The sequence below is a fragment of the Malurus melanocephalus genome, unplaced genomic scaffold (assembly GCF_030028575.1).
Source record: "Malurus melanocephalus ecotype Western Australia unplaced genomic scaffold, MMel_1.1 scaffold_118, whole genome shotgun sequence".
In the NCBI taxonomy this organism is placed as follows: Eukaryota; Metazoa; Chordata; class Aves; order Passeriformes; family Maluridae; genus Malurus; species Malurus melanocephalus.
In genome coordinates, this window is record NW_026623350.1 from 570737 (window position 1) to 586616 (window position 15880).

At 38.4% G+C, this 15880-nt stretch overlaps 2 protein-coding genes across 8 annotated transcripts in view; both read left to right on the forward strand.

Moving 5' to 3' along the window:
* Positions 1-13857, forward strand: part of KIF21A (kinesin family member 21A) — an 86126-nt gene extending 72269 nt beyond the window's left edge. For 3 of the 7 annotated variants that reach the window (XM_057370049.1, XM_057370053.1, XM_057370050.1), the window contains 7 exons: positions 355-491; positions 2947-3127; positions 3463-3627; positions 4304-4421; positions 7265-7435; positions 10292-10491; positions 12586-13856. In XM_057370049.1, coding sequence (XP_057226032.1) covers positions 355-491; positions 2947-3127; positions 3463-3627; positions 4304-4421; positions 7265-7435; positions 10292-10491; positions 12586-12679 — 1066 coding nt within the window. In that variant the 3' untranslated portion in view covers positions 12680-13856. Of the gene's footprint in view, positions 1-354; positions 492-2946; positions 3128-3462; positions 3628-4303; positions 4422-7264; positions 7436-10291; positions 10492-12585 lie in introns of all 7 variants that reach the window. The other 4 variants (XM_057370054.1, XM_057370051.1, XM_057370056.1 and 1 more) reach the window with 3 other exon arrangements.
* Positions 13858-15364: 1507 nt separating this feature from the next.
* LOC130575867 (sucrase-isomaltase, intestinal-like) overlaps positions 15365-15880 on the forward strand; it is a 39847-nt gene continuing 39331 nt past the window's right edge. The window contains exon 1 of the mRNA XM_057370084.1: positions 15365-15401. Within this exon, the coding sequence (XP_057226067.1) occupies positions 15365-15401 (37 nt within the window). The remainder of the gene's footprint in view (positions 15402-15880) is intronic.

The window sequence follows — 15880 nt, forward strand, 5'->3', positions numbered from 1 at the left end:
GCTGTTTAGTCTAAGATGTCTTATGGTTGATCTTGAGCATCCAGAAGCTTTAAGAGTCCTGTTTTTTCAGCATTGTGCAATCTTTTCCATGTACCCATCATTTAGCATCTTGTTGTCTTTTCATTTTTTTTTGGTTTTGTATGTGATTTCCTTTAACTGATAGTCCAGAGTTGACAGGTGTTGAGGCTCTATTTTTTTGATAGTAAAAATCCTTGTGTAGTTTCTGAAAGGCATTCAGCTGTTCTGTTCTCACATGTGAGAACACTAGGCTAAGTTTTTTTCCCTACATGCAAGTAAATTAATTTTGTCTGTGTCTATAAGTATGCCCAACTCACATTCTTTTTTTTTCTTCAGGGGGATAATTAACGCGTTTCCTGCTTCAAAATGCATCCGAACATCCCCTCTTCAGTGTATCTATACAGCTGAGGGACATACCAAGGCTGTGCTTTGTGTGGATGCAACTGATGATCTTCTCTTCACTGGATCTAAAGGTTGGGCAAGCTCTGTGTGCCTCTGCTGCCTACAGAGGCTGCTTTGACAACTCAGGATGTTGTGAAATTCTCAAATTGTGCTTAGTGCTGTAAACACAGCGGAAAATTGTAAGGGTCCTTTCTCAACATAAGCTCAGGAGGGATTTGCAGTAATTAGCTATAGGTTTTTAATTCCAGTGAGTAGTATTTGGTTGTTAATTTGTAGTGGAAAACCACAAAAAGATCATTTGTTSAGTGATACAATAGAAACAATCGTAACATGTGCACACATGATGTGCAATGCAAAATAATAGCTTCAGGGCAAGGGTGGAGGTGGGAATTGGTGCTTTTCTGCCTCTACTGCACAGTTTGACTAGTCTTCGTGCCATAGTTGGTTCTTCAAGCTGTCTTCTTCATCTAAGGGTATCTTCTGTTCCCTCTGTGCATCTTGTTGCCTGTCCTCTGCAATAAGAACTGTATGGCTGTTGTGGGAGGGCCTGGGTTTTTAGTAGTCCTAGATTCGTTACTGGGTGGTGCAGTCACTTTATGAACTTTTCAAATTGGTAGAAGCAGTGTTTTGAAGAAGACATTTTCCTCCTGCCTGTAGTGAATTTCCATTGTCGTTGCTCAGTTTGGCTTGAAGATMACCCCACCAGACCTCAATGGTTATTTTTCACAAACACCCTTTTTAATATTCCTCAAAAAATGATTTTTGTATATTGTGCTTTTTCTTTGGGCCTTTTCACATAAAACACTTAGAGGTAAAGGACTTGTTATATTCTTAGCTSTGCAGCTGAAACTATGGCAGACGCTTTTTCTCCCAGATAGAACCTGTATGATAAACTGTGGGGTTTTTTTGTTTTATTTTTTTCTGAAAGTATTGAAACATAGATGAGCTAGAGTGGCTGGGAAGAAGTTAACATCTGTTGACAGGGAGACTCTTTCATCAGTTCACATAATGAATAAACCTTGAAATTTCAGGACATCCCTTCTATCCCCATATTAGCATACTAGATAACCCCATCAGATGCAGGTCTTCCACTTCTGGTATTTGGTGTGGTTTCTATGGCTATTCTACTACCTGGCTGTTAAAAACACCAAATCACACACTTTGAGTTCRAAAACTTTTGATCTTCCAAGTTTTGAGCCAACATTTCAACATTTGTGCAACTGTATGCAAATGCAAAAAAGGACATTGATTTAGATTTTGCAAATGTTACTTAGTTCTGTTGAGATTTTGAATTTAGTGGCTATGTGAGGAAAGAAAAAGGCATGTTTTAAAATTTTATTTTACATCTAAATTTGTGTTCTAAAGCTTTGGGTTGTTAATTAATTTTTTTAAACAGATGGATGCTTGCAGATGTTGGAAGTATTTTTTTTTGTCATATCCTCGCTTCCCAAACTTAAGGAAGAATCTTGCATATATTTTTGGAGGGGAATTTAAAAAGTGCACTTCAATTCAAGACTGTAGACGACAGTGTACAGTAGTGTAGCATGTAGATAATTAAATAAGGTTAAATCTTTTGGAAATTGTTGCTAAAGTAGAAAGTCTTGGCTCACTGACATCAGGTGATACTTGCAGCCAGTGCCAAATTCAGAAATGCCAATAAAGCTCTCATGTGCATTGCAGATATTTGGCTTTGATTTTGACAGTTGGTATTTCAAAGTGGTACAACTTACCTTCATGCTATTATAACTAGTGTCTATACATGAAGCTTTCTCTTCATTTTTCCAGTGCTTATTTCAGTATAAATGTATGTCTAAAATATGTGGAGTGATACAGACACAGTGCAGCAAAGAGAGTTTTCTGTTCTTGTCATTAATGTTGCAGATTTCTTGAAAGAGTCTATGCATTTGGGATTATAACCCATAAAAGGTTGCAGTATTTAAATTCCTTTGCTACTGAATGAAAACAGTGACTAAAGCACTCTTTTGCTGGGATTTTTAAAGGCCCCCAATACACTGAAGAGCTTGCATCTCTCCTCAGCTTTGTAGTTTTGTTGTGGCAGTCAGAACTCAGCATACTAAAGCTTAAAACTCATCCTGAACTATGTGTAAATTCTTAAATTAAAAATTGGATTCTTCATCTGTCATCATCCACACTTCACAGCTTCTAAATTGTATGTATTTTCACTKCCCTTGAGGTTTTTATCCTTTCAAAATGCTATGGGAGCCAATAATGCAGATCTTGAATGCGCATTTAGTGATTAACCTTGGTTAGTTTTGATGTTGATAGATGGATAGCCATGTGTATTCTTTAAGATTTGCTTAACTTAGCTGTTTTTCTGTGGTGTCAGAAATGGAGGAAAATGTATGAGTGTACATGAATGCATGTATTTATTTTTTTTAATAACCGAATGAGTTAGGCAAATGACCTAATGAGTTTAGGCAAAACAAGGTTTTTCTGTTTTGTTTTTTTTTTTTTCTTTTTTTTACTATTAATATTTTTTTTTCCTTTTTGTTTGTCTTTATTTAGATCGTACCTGCAAAGTCTGGAATCTGGTAACTGGACAAGAGATTATGTCTTTAGGGGGTCATCCAAATAATGTTGTTTCTATYAAATATTGCAACTACACAAGCCTRGTCTTCACAGTCTCAACCTCCTATATCAAGGTGTGGGACATCAGAGATTCTGCAAAGTGCATTCGGACATTGACGTGAGTATGCTGAACCTCAGATGCCATGAGCTCAAATGAGTCTTTGTTTCAGATATATTTTACTATATTTAATTCAATAGTGCRGTACAGTGTAATATAAGTACGCTGTTGGGAATGGAAGTTTTTCTTTATATGTTCAGGCTAAGTCGATATGGGGCACCTGTAATATATGAAAACACTAAACAATTTGCTTTATCAAATGTTTGGTATTCAYAATTGGCTTACAGCCTTTTTTTGCTCAGTGAAATAGGTTTGTTTTTAAACAGTATACTAAGTATGGAGAACCAACTGTGGGATTTGTTTTTTTTCTTTTTCTCCTTCCTCTCTGTACTCAGGTCTTCAGGCCAAGCAATGCCTGCTGATGCGTGTTCAGGAAGTACTAACAGAACAGTCGCTATCCCAGCTGGAGAGAACCAGATCAATCAAATTGCACTGAATCCAACTGGCACATTCCTCTATGCAGCTGCTGGAAACTCAGTGAGGATGTGGGACCTGAAAAGGTACTGAATACCAGCAGAAGAGAATGTTCTTTAGGTGGTTACATGTGCATAGGAAGTGAAGTTGAGCATATGAAACAGTGAAGTGTTTCTTCTTTATGGTAGTGTCCATAACCTGGGCAAAATATGGCCAAGTCACAGATCAGCTAATCCATCCGTGGTGGTTACTGAGATAATGATTTTCTCGTGTTAATATTGTGGTGAATCACTTCAGTAAAAATTACTGGAAAAACACAGGAGTTTGTTTGAGAGGCACTACGAAACACACTCTTGTAAGGTGAATACATGAATCCTGACTAGTAATTGTYGATGAGATGATGGAAGCCAATGGAAGTAATATAATATGGGACTATGATAGCTGCACTATAATAACATTTCCAAACAGAACCTGCTCCCAAAGAGTGCATCCAAAATACAGAAAATAGTTATGAGGGGACTGATTCATCTTTACTGTTAAATGTTTTAATTCTTGGTTTGCATACATAGAGGTCTTTTGTTGCATTTAGCATAGATTTAGTATTTATCCATGGATATGAACAATAGAATATATGTAAACTARAGGATGAGTACTAAAGGCATAGGGGAAGTAAAAAGATCCACTCTGTCAGAAACTGTGCTATGGACTATATTGGATATATGAAAAATTAACAAATCCTCATTTCTTCTCTTATCCTTGAAGATTTCAGTCCACAGGAAAGCTAACTGGTCACCAGGGTCCTGTTATGTGCCTTACTGTCGATCAGATTTCCAATGGACAAGATCTTATTATCACTGGTTCAAAGGATCATTATATAAAGGTAAACCACTAGTAGTTGCTTATTTTAACTTGCACATCAGCATGGAACGCAGGTTTCAGCAGAAGTGGCTGCCATATCCACATTTGAAATGTGATAGCTAAATTGGAAGTTACTTCACCAGTCATGGATCRTGGATAATGTTCAGTCTTAATAAACACTTATCACTTCAGTGTTTTTTTTGTTTCATGAAGGAAGATGGATAGATGGTTCTCTCTAATTAAGCTTTTTCTTAATCCCCATTAAATTGGATGTCACATGTACAAAGTCTTGAAGGAATATTCATAACACCTACTTTTAAGTGACAGCCTTTGAAAGTATCCTAAGTCTGTGGCCCTGTTTTTGAGTACAGACCTAATTGTTTCAGCAGAGACATTCTATGTGTTCCTYGCATAAGAGAGTGGGGTCTAGCCCAGGCCCTTTCTGAAGCGTTACCCGAGTTCTGAAGTGGGGAAGGGGAGAGAGAGGTTAGCACATCTCAGTCAAGGTGGCCAGTATACTTTTCTGCTTCTTGGCATTGTGATTARTACACTCAAGGATATGGAATCTGTTTTTGGGGAGGAGGAGGTTATTTTCTTTATTTTTTTTTGGTTTTTTGTATTTTTGTATTTTGTCTTTCTGGCCCACCTCAGCCAGGTGAGCCCAGCTATTTGAACCCACAATCTCTTGTTTCTCAGGGCTACACCAAAATTACCAGACTTGTGGATTATCCATAAAGGTGGCCCTCACACTGCAAAGAATGTGTGATGCTTGGGGCCAAAGAGAGAATGAGCAAGAAACCCTAACTTGTTATGAGGGAGTACCCTTCATTCTGTTCTTATATTTCTCACACACTGGAAAAAGTGCATGAACACAGCTGGGGGTAGAGCAGGAGCCAGAACCCGTGTGAACTTTCTGGAAGCAGAGCTTCTTTTTTTTTGTATTATTCTCTAATTCTTGGATGCTTGGCTGTGCACTTTGCCTCGTGCACAAAACTGCCTGAGAGGTGGGTGCATAGTTTGACAATTTGGGCTGTGGATTTGAATCCTATCAGCAGTGTCCCTGTGGCTGGAGGCCAGGGGATTCTTAGGCATTGAGGCAGACACTCTGAGAAGTACTTGTCTGCACAGTTCAGAATATTGGGTTAGTTATGAGCTGCCATCCTGTCACAGTAATGAGTGAAGGATCTCAGTGGGAACAACAAGGTGTCTTCATGTAATGCAGTGTGAGTTTGTCATGCTATAAAATCATGTGACAAGCAAGGAGGTGGGAAGGCTTTCAGAAAACAACGCTGTCACCAGTCAGAGAAGTTTCTTGTGTGTTCCTTTTCCATGGCCAGGCTACATAAATCTTCCTAGGTCTGCCTGCCTCTTGTCTTACCCCACTAGAATGTCCAGGGCTATTTCAGCCATGTCTGTGTACTGCAGAGTAGTGTGTGTTCTGATAGTGTAATCAGATATCTGATAGATAGTGTAAATGATCTGTATTTCCATGGTCAGTGCAGCAGTCTGTGAATTCTCAATGCTTCTATTCAGCCTGGCTAGAGAAGGTTTTGTGGAAACCTCGTGAGATTCCAGTATCAGAAGGGGCCCTACAGGGAAGCCAGAGAGGCTTGTAGTGATGGACAAGGAGTAATGGCTACAGATTGAAAGAGGGGAACTTTAGGTTCTATTAGGATGAAATTTTTCACTGTGAGGCTGGTGAGACACTGAGGCAGGTTGCCCAGGGARGTTGTGGATGCCCCAACACTTGGCAGTGTTCAAAGCCAGTTTGGATAAGGCCTTGAGCAGCCTGGTATAGTGGGAGGTGTCCCCACTGTGGGAGAGGGGTTGGGACTAGGYGATYTTTAAGGTCCATKTCACCCCCTTAATGTTTTGTGATTCTCTGCCTGTGTAGGTCTGGTGACAGATACTGCCATCCCCTGCCATAGGAAACTGCTGTCTTGTCTACTGAGTCAGCAAAAATAGTCACCTCTGCCTGGTTTTTCTGGTTTATCATTGAATTTTTTTGTTGCAATTGGAACTGATGCATGTTAATTGAATGCAGTAACTTATTTTAAAATACCTTTAGCTTACAAGGTATTATTTTGTACTACTAAGCTCTCCCTTTTTTACTGTCAAGCTTATTTATTCTAAAAGGCCAATAAAGAACAAATAATAGGGGATGAAGTCTGACATTTGCTTGTGAAACAGAGCTGGTGGTTTAAAAAGTTACGGCTCATCTGTTCCKTTTCAGCTCAGTCTCACTGGGTGAGTTCTGACTCCCTACAATGCAAAATGAAACAGGATTGCTTACACTGCAGCTCTGGGAACAAAGACCTGATGTGATTGATTATGGCTTGAATTGCTAAAACAACCTTACTTWGAGTCTGTTTTAAGACCCTATTCTTGGAGCACGGGCAAGGAGGGGGAAAATTAAATGCATCAGTGAGTAATAGTATGTAACCCTTACCAAAACAACTTGTCCAGAAAAATGTGTTAATGCCTCCTTCTGAAGCTACTTACCTGTGCAGTTTTCCCAGTGTTATTTGTTTCCCAAACTCACTCATGAGCTTTGTTTCTCTAGCCCACCACACAAGGTACATATGGGCCCTTCCTGTGAAGCTRCTGCATGTATGGTATTCAAGTAGTAGAACTTCTTCCCAGAGCAGTCTCTCTGAAATCAGTGGAGTATTCCTACTTCAGGCAAGAGGTGAAAGAGGAGAAAGAAGTGATTCTGGTAGATAAATTCTGTCAAATATACATCATGATAGGGTGGCCTGTAATAAGACTTTTCAAGTTTTTTTCCCTGAAGTTATTTACTGCATGACTTTCAAGCAGATTAGATGGCAGAAAATTTCATGTAACGTATTTTTTTATTTATTTTAGATGTTTGATGTGACTGAAGGGGCTCTTGGAAGTGTAAGTCCTACACACAATTTTGAACCTCCTCATTACGATGGCATTGAAGCACTTGCTATTATGGGAGACAACCTTTTTAGTGGATCCAGAGATAATGGAATTAAGAAATGGGATTTGTCTCAAAAAGACCTTCTTCAGGTAATGGAAAAAATCATGCAGCTACTATGACAGTCACGCTGTAGAAATGTTCTCYAGCTGTGTAAATGCTCAGGCTCATACAATGACTATTCACATAGACGCTGGTGCTTTTAATAGGGAAGGCATAGAGCACTGACTAAGAAAGAAATCAATAATATAGTTAATCTTTATATGCAGTTGCTTTTCTCTTCTGTGCATGTAGCATCAGGAAATTCTAATGAAGTGGTTATCCTATTTTTGTTCTGAGTACATGGGTTTTGTTTTTATGCTTAAGAATGCAGGCAGCACTTGCTTCATCTGCAGCTGGAACCATTGGATGCTTGTCTTTGACAAATTAGTAAATTTTGGATTGGGAACTCATTAACGAGAAACAATACTTTAAATCAGGCTGTAGAATATTTTCTTGTGAAGAGGCTTTACAGCCACCTCAGTACACCCAGTCTTACTCCTTAGATTCATCTCCTTATACAATGCATGTGTTATGTAATGTATACAACACACTGATAATAATGTTTGCTGTCAGAACACATTTGCTGTGTGCTTTCCTTATGTAAACAGAAAAAAAAAGGGAGCAGGTGTAAAAGGACCTCAAATCCAGGGAATTTTTCATTTGTTTGGCATGAAGATTTGGCTTGATTTTTGGCTAGTGGCTATAAGCTGATCTTTTAGGTCTTAKGAGGGGTTGTTGAAGTGTAGTTAGGATTATTTAACTTGAGACTGGGTGAAAACTGGAAGACAGTAAAACAAACACCAGAATAGAGTGCTGCTTTTGCAATAATTTTTGGGGGAAGGAGGAGCATGCATTTAATATGCAGACTGATAACAAGGAAACAAATAGAATTTTAAAATATCAGGACATGAGGAAGTAGTAGACTCGCTACTCTAAGAAGAAATTTTTGAAATGGGCATATTAAGTATTTGATAAATATATAAACTTTCTTGACCTTCTTTTGTAATCATCCAGTTGGGTGCCATTCCTTTTCAGAATACTATGAAGACTTCACAGTTAAAATAAGGATTCATAAATTTAGCTTCTTACAGAAAATCTTCACTTGGCCATATTGGGATATGTGCCCTCACATCTGTCTGTTCAGAGAAAGGTTCTAAGCAGGTTGTACCAAAACCACAGGAACAGGAAAGGTTTTGGATTCTCAGAATGACTTCATTAAATTTGTAAGAAGTGTCTGCRCTCTTGCATTGTAGGCTCATTAAAATATTATGCAATATGCATTTTTGTTATTGCAATTAATGTAACATCAGAAAGAATATAGGACCAGGGGTAAAGAAGGGTGTAAATTGGACTAGTTATATCACTTTTCTTGTTTTCCATTTGGTATAKATGCATTTCATAATTTCTACACTTGGCGTTCCCCTGTGTGTTTGTTGGTTTTAAAAGTAGAACTTGATGAAAACAATCTCACACTTTCTTCTTTCTTTTTATTTCTATTTCTATAAAATGCTGTATGTTTTCAAAGGAGGTGAGAATAAAGCATTTGACAGAATATAAATAATTATTATTCGCTGTCTTTTTTAGGGAGTGATTAGTTCTGGTACTTTGCTAATCATGTGGTAATTAAGAGTGGAAGGGCCCACTGGAGGWCACACAATGTGAAGTTGTCCTGCTGGTTGAAGCATGGCCAACTYTGTAGTTAGATCTGGTTTCTCAAGGCCCTGCCCAGCTGAGATTTCAAAACCTCCAAGGTCACAGATTGTACAGCTGCTCTCCTTAATCTACCATGCAACCAAAACCCGAAACAGAGCTGAGTTGCTTTACGGAATAAATGCCGATGTTGCATCAGAGGTCCTGGTTTGGTCTACATGTATTGGTCAGGTCTGATCCTTTATAATTGATGAAAATCACTTAACAAGCATGCTATTCAAAAGAATGTCAAGATCATCTACCTCACCTGATCACCTGATGTTATACATCCCAAATCACAACCTCCTGCAGTGACAAAACTAGGATTTATAAAAGCTGCTCCCCCTCCCAGTTTCATGAAATGCTGCAGAACCAGACTACCAGTGCTGTGGTAGGAGTGTGTATTACAGCTGAAACACCAAGATGATCTTGGAAAGCTGAATGTACTACRTTATCAGCAATTCAGCAAAGCAAAGCAGTTCCTACCATATTGAACTGGAGAAAAGCCACTTTTGGTCCCCCCAAAAGACAGCAGACTTGAGTTATTATTTTCCCATATTTTTATTTTCACCATATATTTATTTGTTGGTACCAAAAGGATGTTGTTCTCAGCTGGTCTGTGCAGCATTTTGCTTTCTAAATKAGAAGTAAAATGTTAGTGGCCTTCCTTAATAAAGAATTAATGTGTTTTTGTTAAGTGCAGTATCACAAAATCAATTTATAATGTGTAGTGGGAAAAGAAGAAGGCAAATATAGAAACAGTTTCTGTCTTACTGGTRTATTTTTGAGCAGTATTTTGGATTTTCTTTTTATGTGTTTTATAGCAGCTTTACAAACAGACCTGAAACATATACAGAGACCATATGTTCAAAAATGCATTCAAATACACATTTGAAAACATGCAGGCTTAGAATTACCCTAAACTGATTTCTGTTCCACATTATAGATCAGTTGCGTATATTGGATGCTCTTATTGTTTTGCAGTACTATTTTACAAAAAGAAACAAACTCATGGCGTAGKAAAAGCCTCATGGAAGTTAGCACCCTCCCTGCTCTAAAGGTGGAAAAGCCCCAGGGCTGGGATACAGCCAGAGCCATGTAACAAAACCACTGCAGGACAGGATTCCAGCTTACAACTTGGGATTTTTCCACCTCTGTGTTTGTTCCTCCGGAAGTTTTAGCAGCCCTGTGAGACTTGCCTGCCTTCTCTCTTTCAGCAAGTTCCTAATGCTCACAAGGACTGGGTGTGTGCTCTTGGCCTGGTACCCGGCACACCAGTTCTGCTCAGTGGCTGCAGGGGAGGCACCCTCAAGCTCTGGAATGTGGATACCTTCGCACCCATTGGGGAGATGAAGGGACACGACAGCCCCATAAATGCCATCTGCACCAACTCCAGCCAGATTTTCACAGCAGCAGAGTGAGTTCTTTTCCATAGATCTTCCTTTTCTGTGTCCCCTGCTAGAATTCTGCCCATGTTTAGGACGTGTGTAAGTCACTTCATAGGGAGACTTCGTCCAGTCCATCTTGTCAGTGCTAATAGTCCATCACAGCCATCTCCAAAATAGGGTGCCTGCACCCCAGGGGATGCACAGCATGACCCATTGGGTGCTGGAATTCAGTGGTAAGTGTATATAAATTACTAAATACACATGGCAGTGTGGGCTTAAAAAATTTTTAGTGGTAGGGGTGGCCAATCAAAAAAAGTTTGGAGACCACTGATCTACAGGATGGGAGGGAGAATTTGGCATTACTTGACAACTTTATGAGTTTGTCTCTGCAGTTGGTAGAAATTTTCCTGGTAGAAAATTCCTGACCTGTGCAAATTCTTCTACGAGCCATGGCACATGGCTGTTGGTTGGCTGGTTGGTTTTTTGTTTTTAAGTGCTGGCATACAGAAAAATCTTTGCATCCATCCTACTGTCCTTTAAACATCTTGATTTGAATACTTGTTTCTTCAGTAAAAGTGAGCAAATTGAGGACCTGAAAAGTCAAGGGACTTGACCTTGTTATGGAGAACATGCAGGAGATGGCACCACCTCTTTGTGTAGTCTGAGCACAGAAGCTGTGAAGGCTGATGTGTTACATTCTAGTGTCAATTGCGGGAGTTTCTGGCCTTCTGAATTTAAAGCAGGTCTTTCTGAATCATAGCAGCATTTCAAAGTTGCCAAGTTTTTATATTTGGCATCTCTACCCCCACCTATTAGTGCTTAAACATATAAAAATATAAAATATAAAATATGTTTATTCTATGGTATTTTTTCTGGAAGAAGAAAAGGTCTTTTAATAAATACATTGTTACATTGTTGTCTATCAGGAGATAGTTATGCCAAACAAATACATTTTATATTTTATGTTTTATATTTTAAATGTTTAAGCACTAATAGATAGGGATAGAGATGTCAAAGCTTATGTCTCTCTTTGCCTAAATATTATTCTTGGTGTAGAACATACATGCATCTGAAATTGATTCCCTTTTAATCATTAAAAAAAAAATTACAGCCTTTTGGCATTTCTAGCAATGGGCTTAAGGTCTAAAAAATTTAGAGTGTTCATAACAATTTACAGTGAAATGAAGGCCCAAGTCAAAAAATACTTTTAACTGTCACAAAGTCTGCTCTGCCTGCTGCTTTCCTTTGAGGGGGTTGTGAGGAATATATGAGTCAATGTTGGCTAGTCACTCAAGTTAATATTTATGAGAAATTCRTAACTTCCCTTTCATGGAATAAATTGCTGTTTAACAAGACTAACTCTTTATTTTACTTTTAAATTATAATAGAGTTTTGTAACACATTCTATGTGATGTTGTACTTACACGTACTTTAAAATTGTGTAAATAGTGATTTTGTCCAAAAGCACAGAATTACAGTTTGCCTCTCCTGGGCTTCTAAGCACCACCTCACTGGTATATACTTTCTAGCACTTTGCAAAGGAGTTTGGATTTGTTGGGTATGTKTTGTTGGAGAGTTAAGACTTGTATTGTCTTGTGGTTCTGTGTTTTTTTACTTTTCCCTATAATAGACTGACACCTCTTGTGCAAATGGAGTGTGGTTTAGGTTTGATTTAACCTGGTACAACAGTTCACACTTTTCTAATGACAGGAATAATCCTGTYCTAGTGAGTCTGTCCCCCTGATTCTGCCTGTGGTCTGCCAAGTTGCAAATAGCTCCACGATGGAAGCTCTCCTCTGATGTCAATCTACTCAAACCTATAACCATTTTAGAAAATTAGGTAATAGAAGATGATTTCACTTTTCTTAGGCATAAAATCTTTATACTTTCTTAGATGGTTAAAGRTTATAGCCAATGCTGTGATAAGATTAGAGAATCTTCACTGTTGCACATCTTAGAATACMAAGTCTCCTGGAGGTGGAATAACCCTTGCATGTCCATTAAAGAACTGTTATTTTGCCAATACTCAAGCTTTTAAGGAAGCTTCCTGGGCCCCCACTTGGCCCTCTCTCCTTCCCCAGTGTAAATATGCCTCTCTAATGCTGCTTTGTTTTGGTTTCCAGTGATCGCACTGTGAGGATCTGGAAAGCTCGAAATGTAATGGATGGACAGATCTCAGATACAGGAGATGCAAGTGAAGATCTTGCCAGTAATTGAGATCATGGTGATAAAGGCATACATTGATTAATTTGAGGTGCACTCTATGCAGTTTGCTGCATGTTTATTAGGTAAACACTGATGACTGGAATGGACTGGAAATGCGTGAACTCTTCCACTAGACCTGCTGTCCTTAAAATATGTACTGTATTTAATAACCTCTTGGTAACATGCTTGTGTCTCCACAGCCACATGTGTATCTCTATATATTATGGCTGAATTTGTGYGCATATGGTGATACTTGCAGTTTAAATTAACTGGAATTCAGTCTTCTCTAATGACCACCTCAAAATTATAACCTGAAATATATAACAAAAGTGCTCTGCTGTATTTCACTCACAGGTATGATCAGCTGTTTTGCATTTTAGGGTAGCAGGGGAAGGAACGTGTCCCACGAATAAGCCGTGATTATGAGAGGCAGTTTGAAGATTTTAAAGGTCACTTACACCGTTGTTAGGAAAGTGCAGTGAATAATAGATGGGAAGAAGCTGTTAATGATACATCTACCTGACATGGCTGTATCCTGCTAACAGCAAATGCCTATGATTTGTGTGATGTTAGCATATAATCTGTGTTGACCAAAGTTGTGCAGCTGTGTATACTCTGTGCTCAGGACTAGAACTCAAATGCCCACAAATTGCTATGTTTTATTTGTGTTTTGCCTATGTTCTGCAATGACTAGGTGTTCTTAATGTCATGACAAATATATCTTAATCTATTTTTCTTATGGATTTGTTTCTATCATCTCACATTTTCTTTTTTTTAAAGCAAATTGTCTTTTGTTTTTATCTAATTTTATATGCTGCTAAATGTATTTTAAATACACTGTTTTGCAAACCTTGGCAGTTACTTTGAGAACTGAACCACGTATATTGGAAAAAGCTATGTAAATAGATGGTTGTATAAAGAAAATACCTTTTCTTGTGCCTGTAGGACTCTTGGAACCTGGAAATCGAGGGAGGATGTATAATTTACCCAACTGCTCTGAATATTAATTTGTAAATTCTGCAGATTTTAAAATTTTATGTAGATTCAGATACAGTGTTTGGATATTGAGGTTTTTTGGTTGTTTTGTTTTTATTTTTCAGAAAATATCAGTCTGTAAATTATAGCTTGTGTAGGTAACAAATAAAGATGTGAATGTGAACTACTTTTTTGCCTTTTTCATTGTATTTCCTAATAAAAAATTCACGTCCCTTACAAAGGTCTTGAATATAAAAACCACAATTTTACACAGTGCAGTAGAGTAGCTTGCTGAGTACTATAGCCCATTTGTTGTTCTGGTATCCCATGTCTGTGTTCTCCTTGACCATTATTTATGTTTTTGTAGTACTTAGGATCCCCAGGGAGATCCCCTCACACTAAGTACAGTACAGACATAAAATGAAGCAGGTGGTCCTGTTCCTGTTCGATGACACTTCTTACCTTATTACATGTGGGCTGTCAAATGAGGAGAAGTTCTGATGCCTCTTACTGATCTTGGAGGAATTATTTCCATCTCTGCTCAGTTTGAAAGGAGATGAACATACTGCTTGCAATTTGAGGTTACCAGTGTATTCCAGGTTTTGATAGAAATGGGTGATGAATTATACATATTGTCAAGAAACAATGTATAAATTAATTAAAATAAGCAGCAGCACTACCATTTAGTGTTTGTCTATCACGCTTTTTGGCTGCTCAAAGGGTGTACACACAAATGATTTGGGACTAKATCACAGCTTTGAGTGAAAGTCCCAGTGGAGACTGGATTTACATTTACACTCACATGAGAGGCTTTTTGTGCCTGATTGAGGGTCCCTGTTCCCCTTGGCACTCGTGCCCAGCTACACAAATGATACCAACAGCTTGGTGACCCCTGGTTTTGGGGCTGAGCATTCATGGCTGTGTGTGTAAGATTCATAKGAACATTGTGTTCATATGGACAAAAGTCCTTGCAGGCCTGGGAAAAGCCTCCCTGCTGTCCSGCTGCTCAGCTCTGATGGACCATATGGTGGGGGCTGTGTGGCTGCGGTCTGAGCTGCAGATGTTCCTCTCCAGTGATGCTTGCCAGTGCAGATATTTTGTTTGCCATAATTATCTCCTGATAGRCACCAATAGAACTTAATGTATTTATTAAAAGATTTTTTTTTTCTTCCCAGAAAAAAATGCCATAGAATACAACTTTTACAGCTTTGCTCTGAAAGTTCTTGCCATCAAGTAATTGGAAGAAAAATGTCATTTCATAAAGRTCACAATATCAGTGTCATTTTAATGGAGAATTCTTTGACTGTTTGTTTTTCTCCAAACTTCATCTGTGCTGTAAACTCATATATGTGACAAAAGAGAATATGAAATCAGAAAAGGTAAGCACTGGACTCCCATCGTCTGAACATGTTTGTTTCAAAATAAAAGAGGTGGTCTCTGAAAATCAGTTTTCTAAGAAAAATGGGAAAATCTTGTTTTCCTCTCAAATTTGGAATTAAGAAGTAAAGCGTGTGGAAAAATTACTGACTGTATCTCATCTGCTTAGATACATTCTTAAATACAGGCCAAGGTCATGTACAATTAATCTCATTAAAGATATGAATGCTGAGAAAATATTTGCAATGGTTCTGATTGTGTATYGGAGCAAGTGCTTATCATGCCCCTGTTCTGTATAAAAGGTTTCAGGCTGCCTGCAGACGTCCTCCTTCAGTGACGGCAAGGATGAGGAGCCTTTGTTTCTTGGCTGTTGTGCTCGCAGGTGAGCATACCACCCKTGTATTTTGTTGTATAGAAGAGCTGTTAGAAGAGGTGATAGTTTTCCAGGTAAAAGGAGAGAAGGAGCATGGYACTGACTCCACCTGAGATGACTGTGAGAGGACAATAGAACTGGCTTGTGTAGAAAGTCCTACAGTGTGTTCAGCTCTTGGGGACCAGCACAGGAAAAAGGGAATCAACGGGATCATTCAACTCCTGAAGTTGCCTATTGCTTTGTTGTTTTTTTTTTTCCTGTGTTTTTTACCTCAGCATGCCAGAGGTTAATTTGGCCCAGAGCACAATAAAGGGAGAATACATGCTATTATATTGCTGGAGGAGGCAATCTCTGCTGGAAATGCCTTTGAAATATATRGATGAACCCAAAATGTAAAGACTAATACTATTCAATTAAAAAGTATGTAGTAATACTTTAATTCCTTCATTATGCCTTAATTTTAATCTATTTTTTCAAAACTGAAGTCA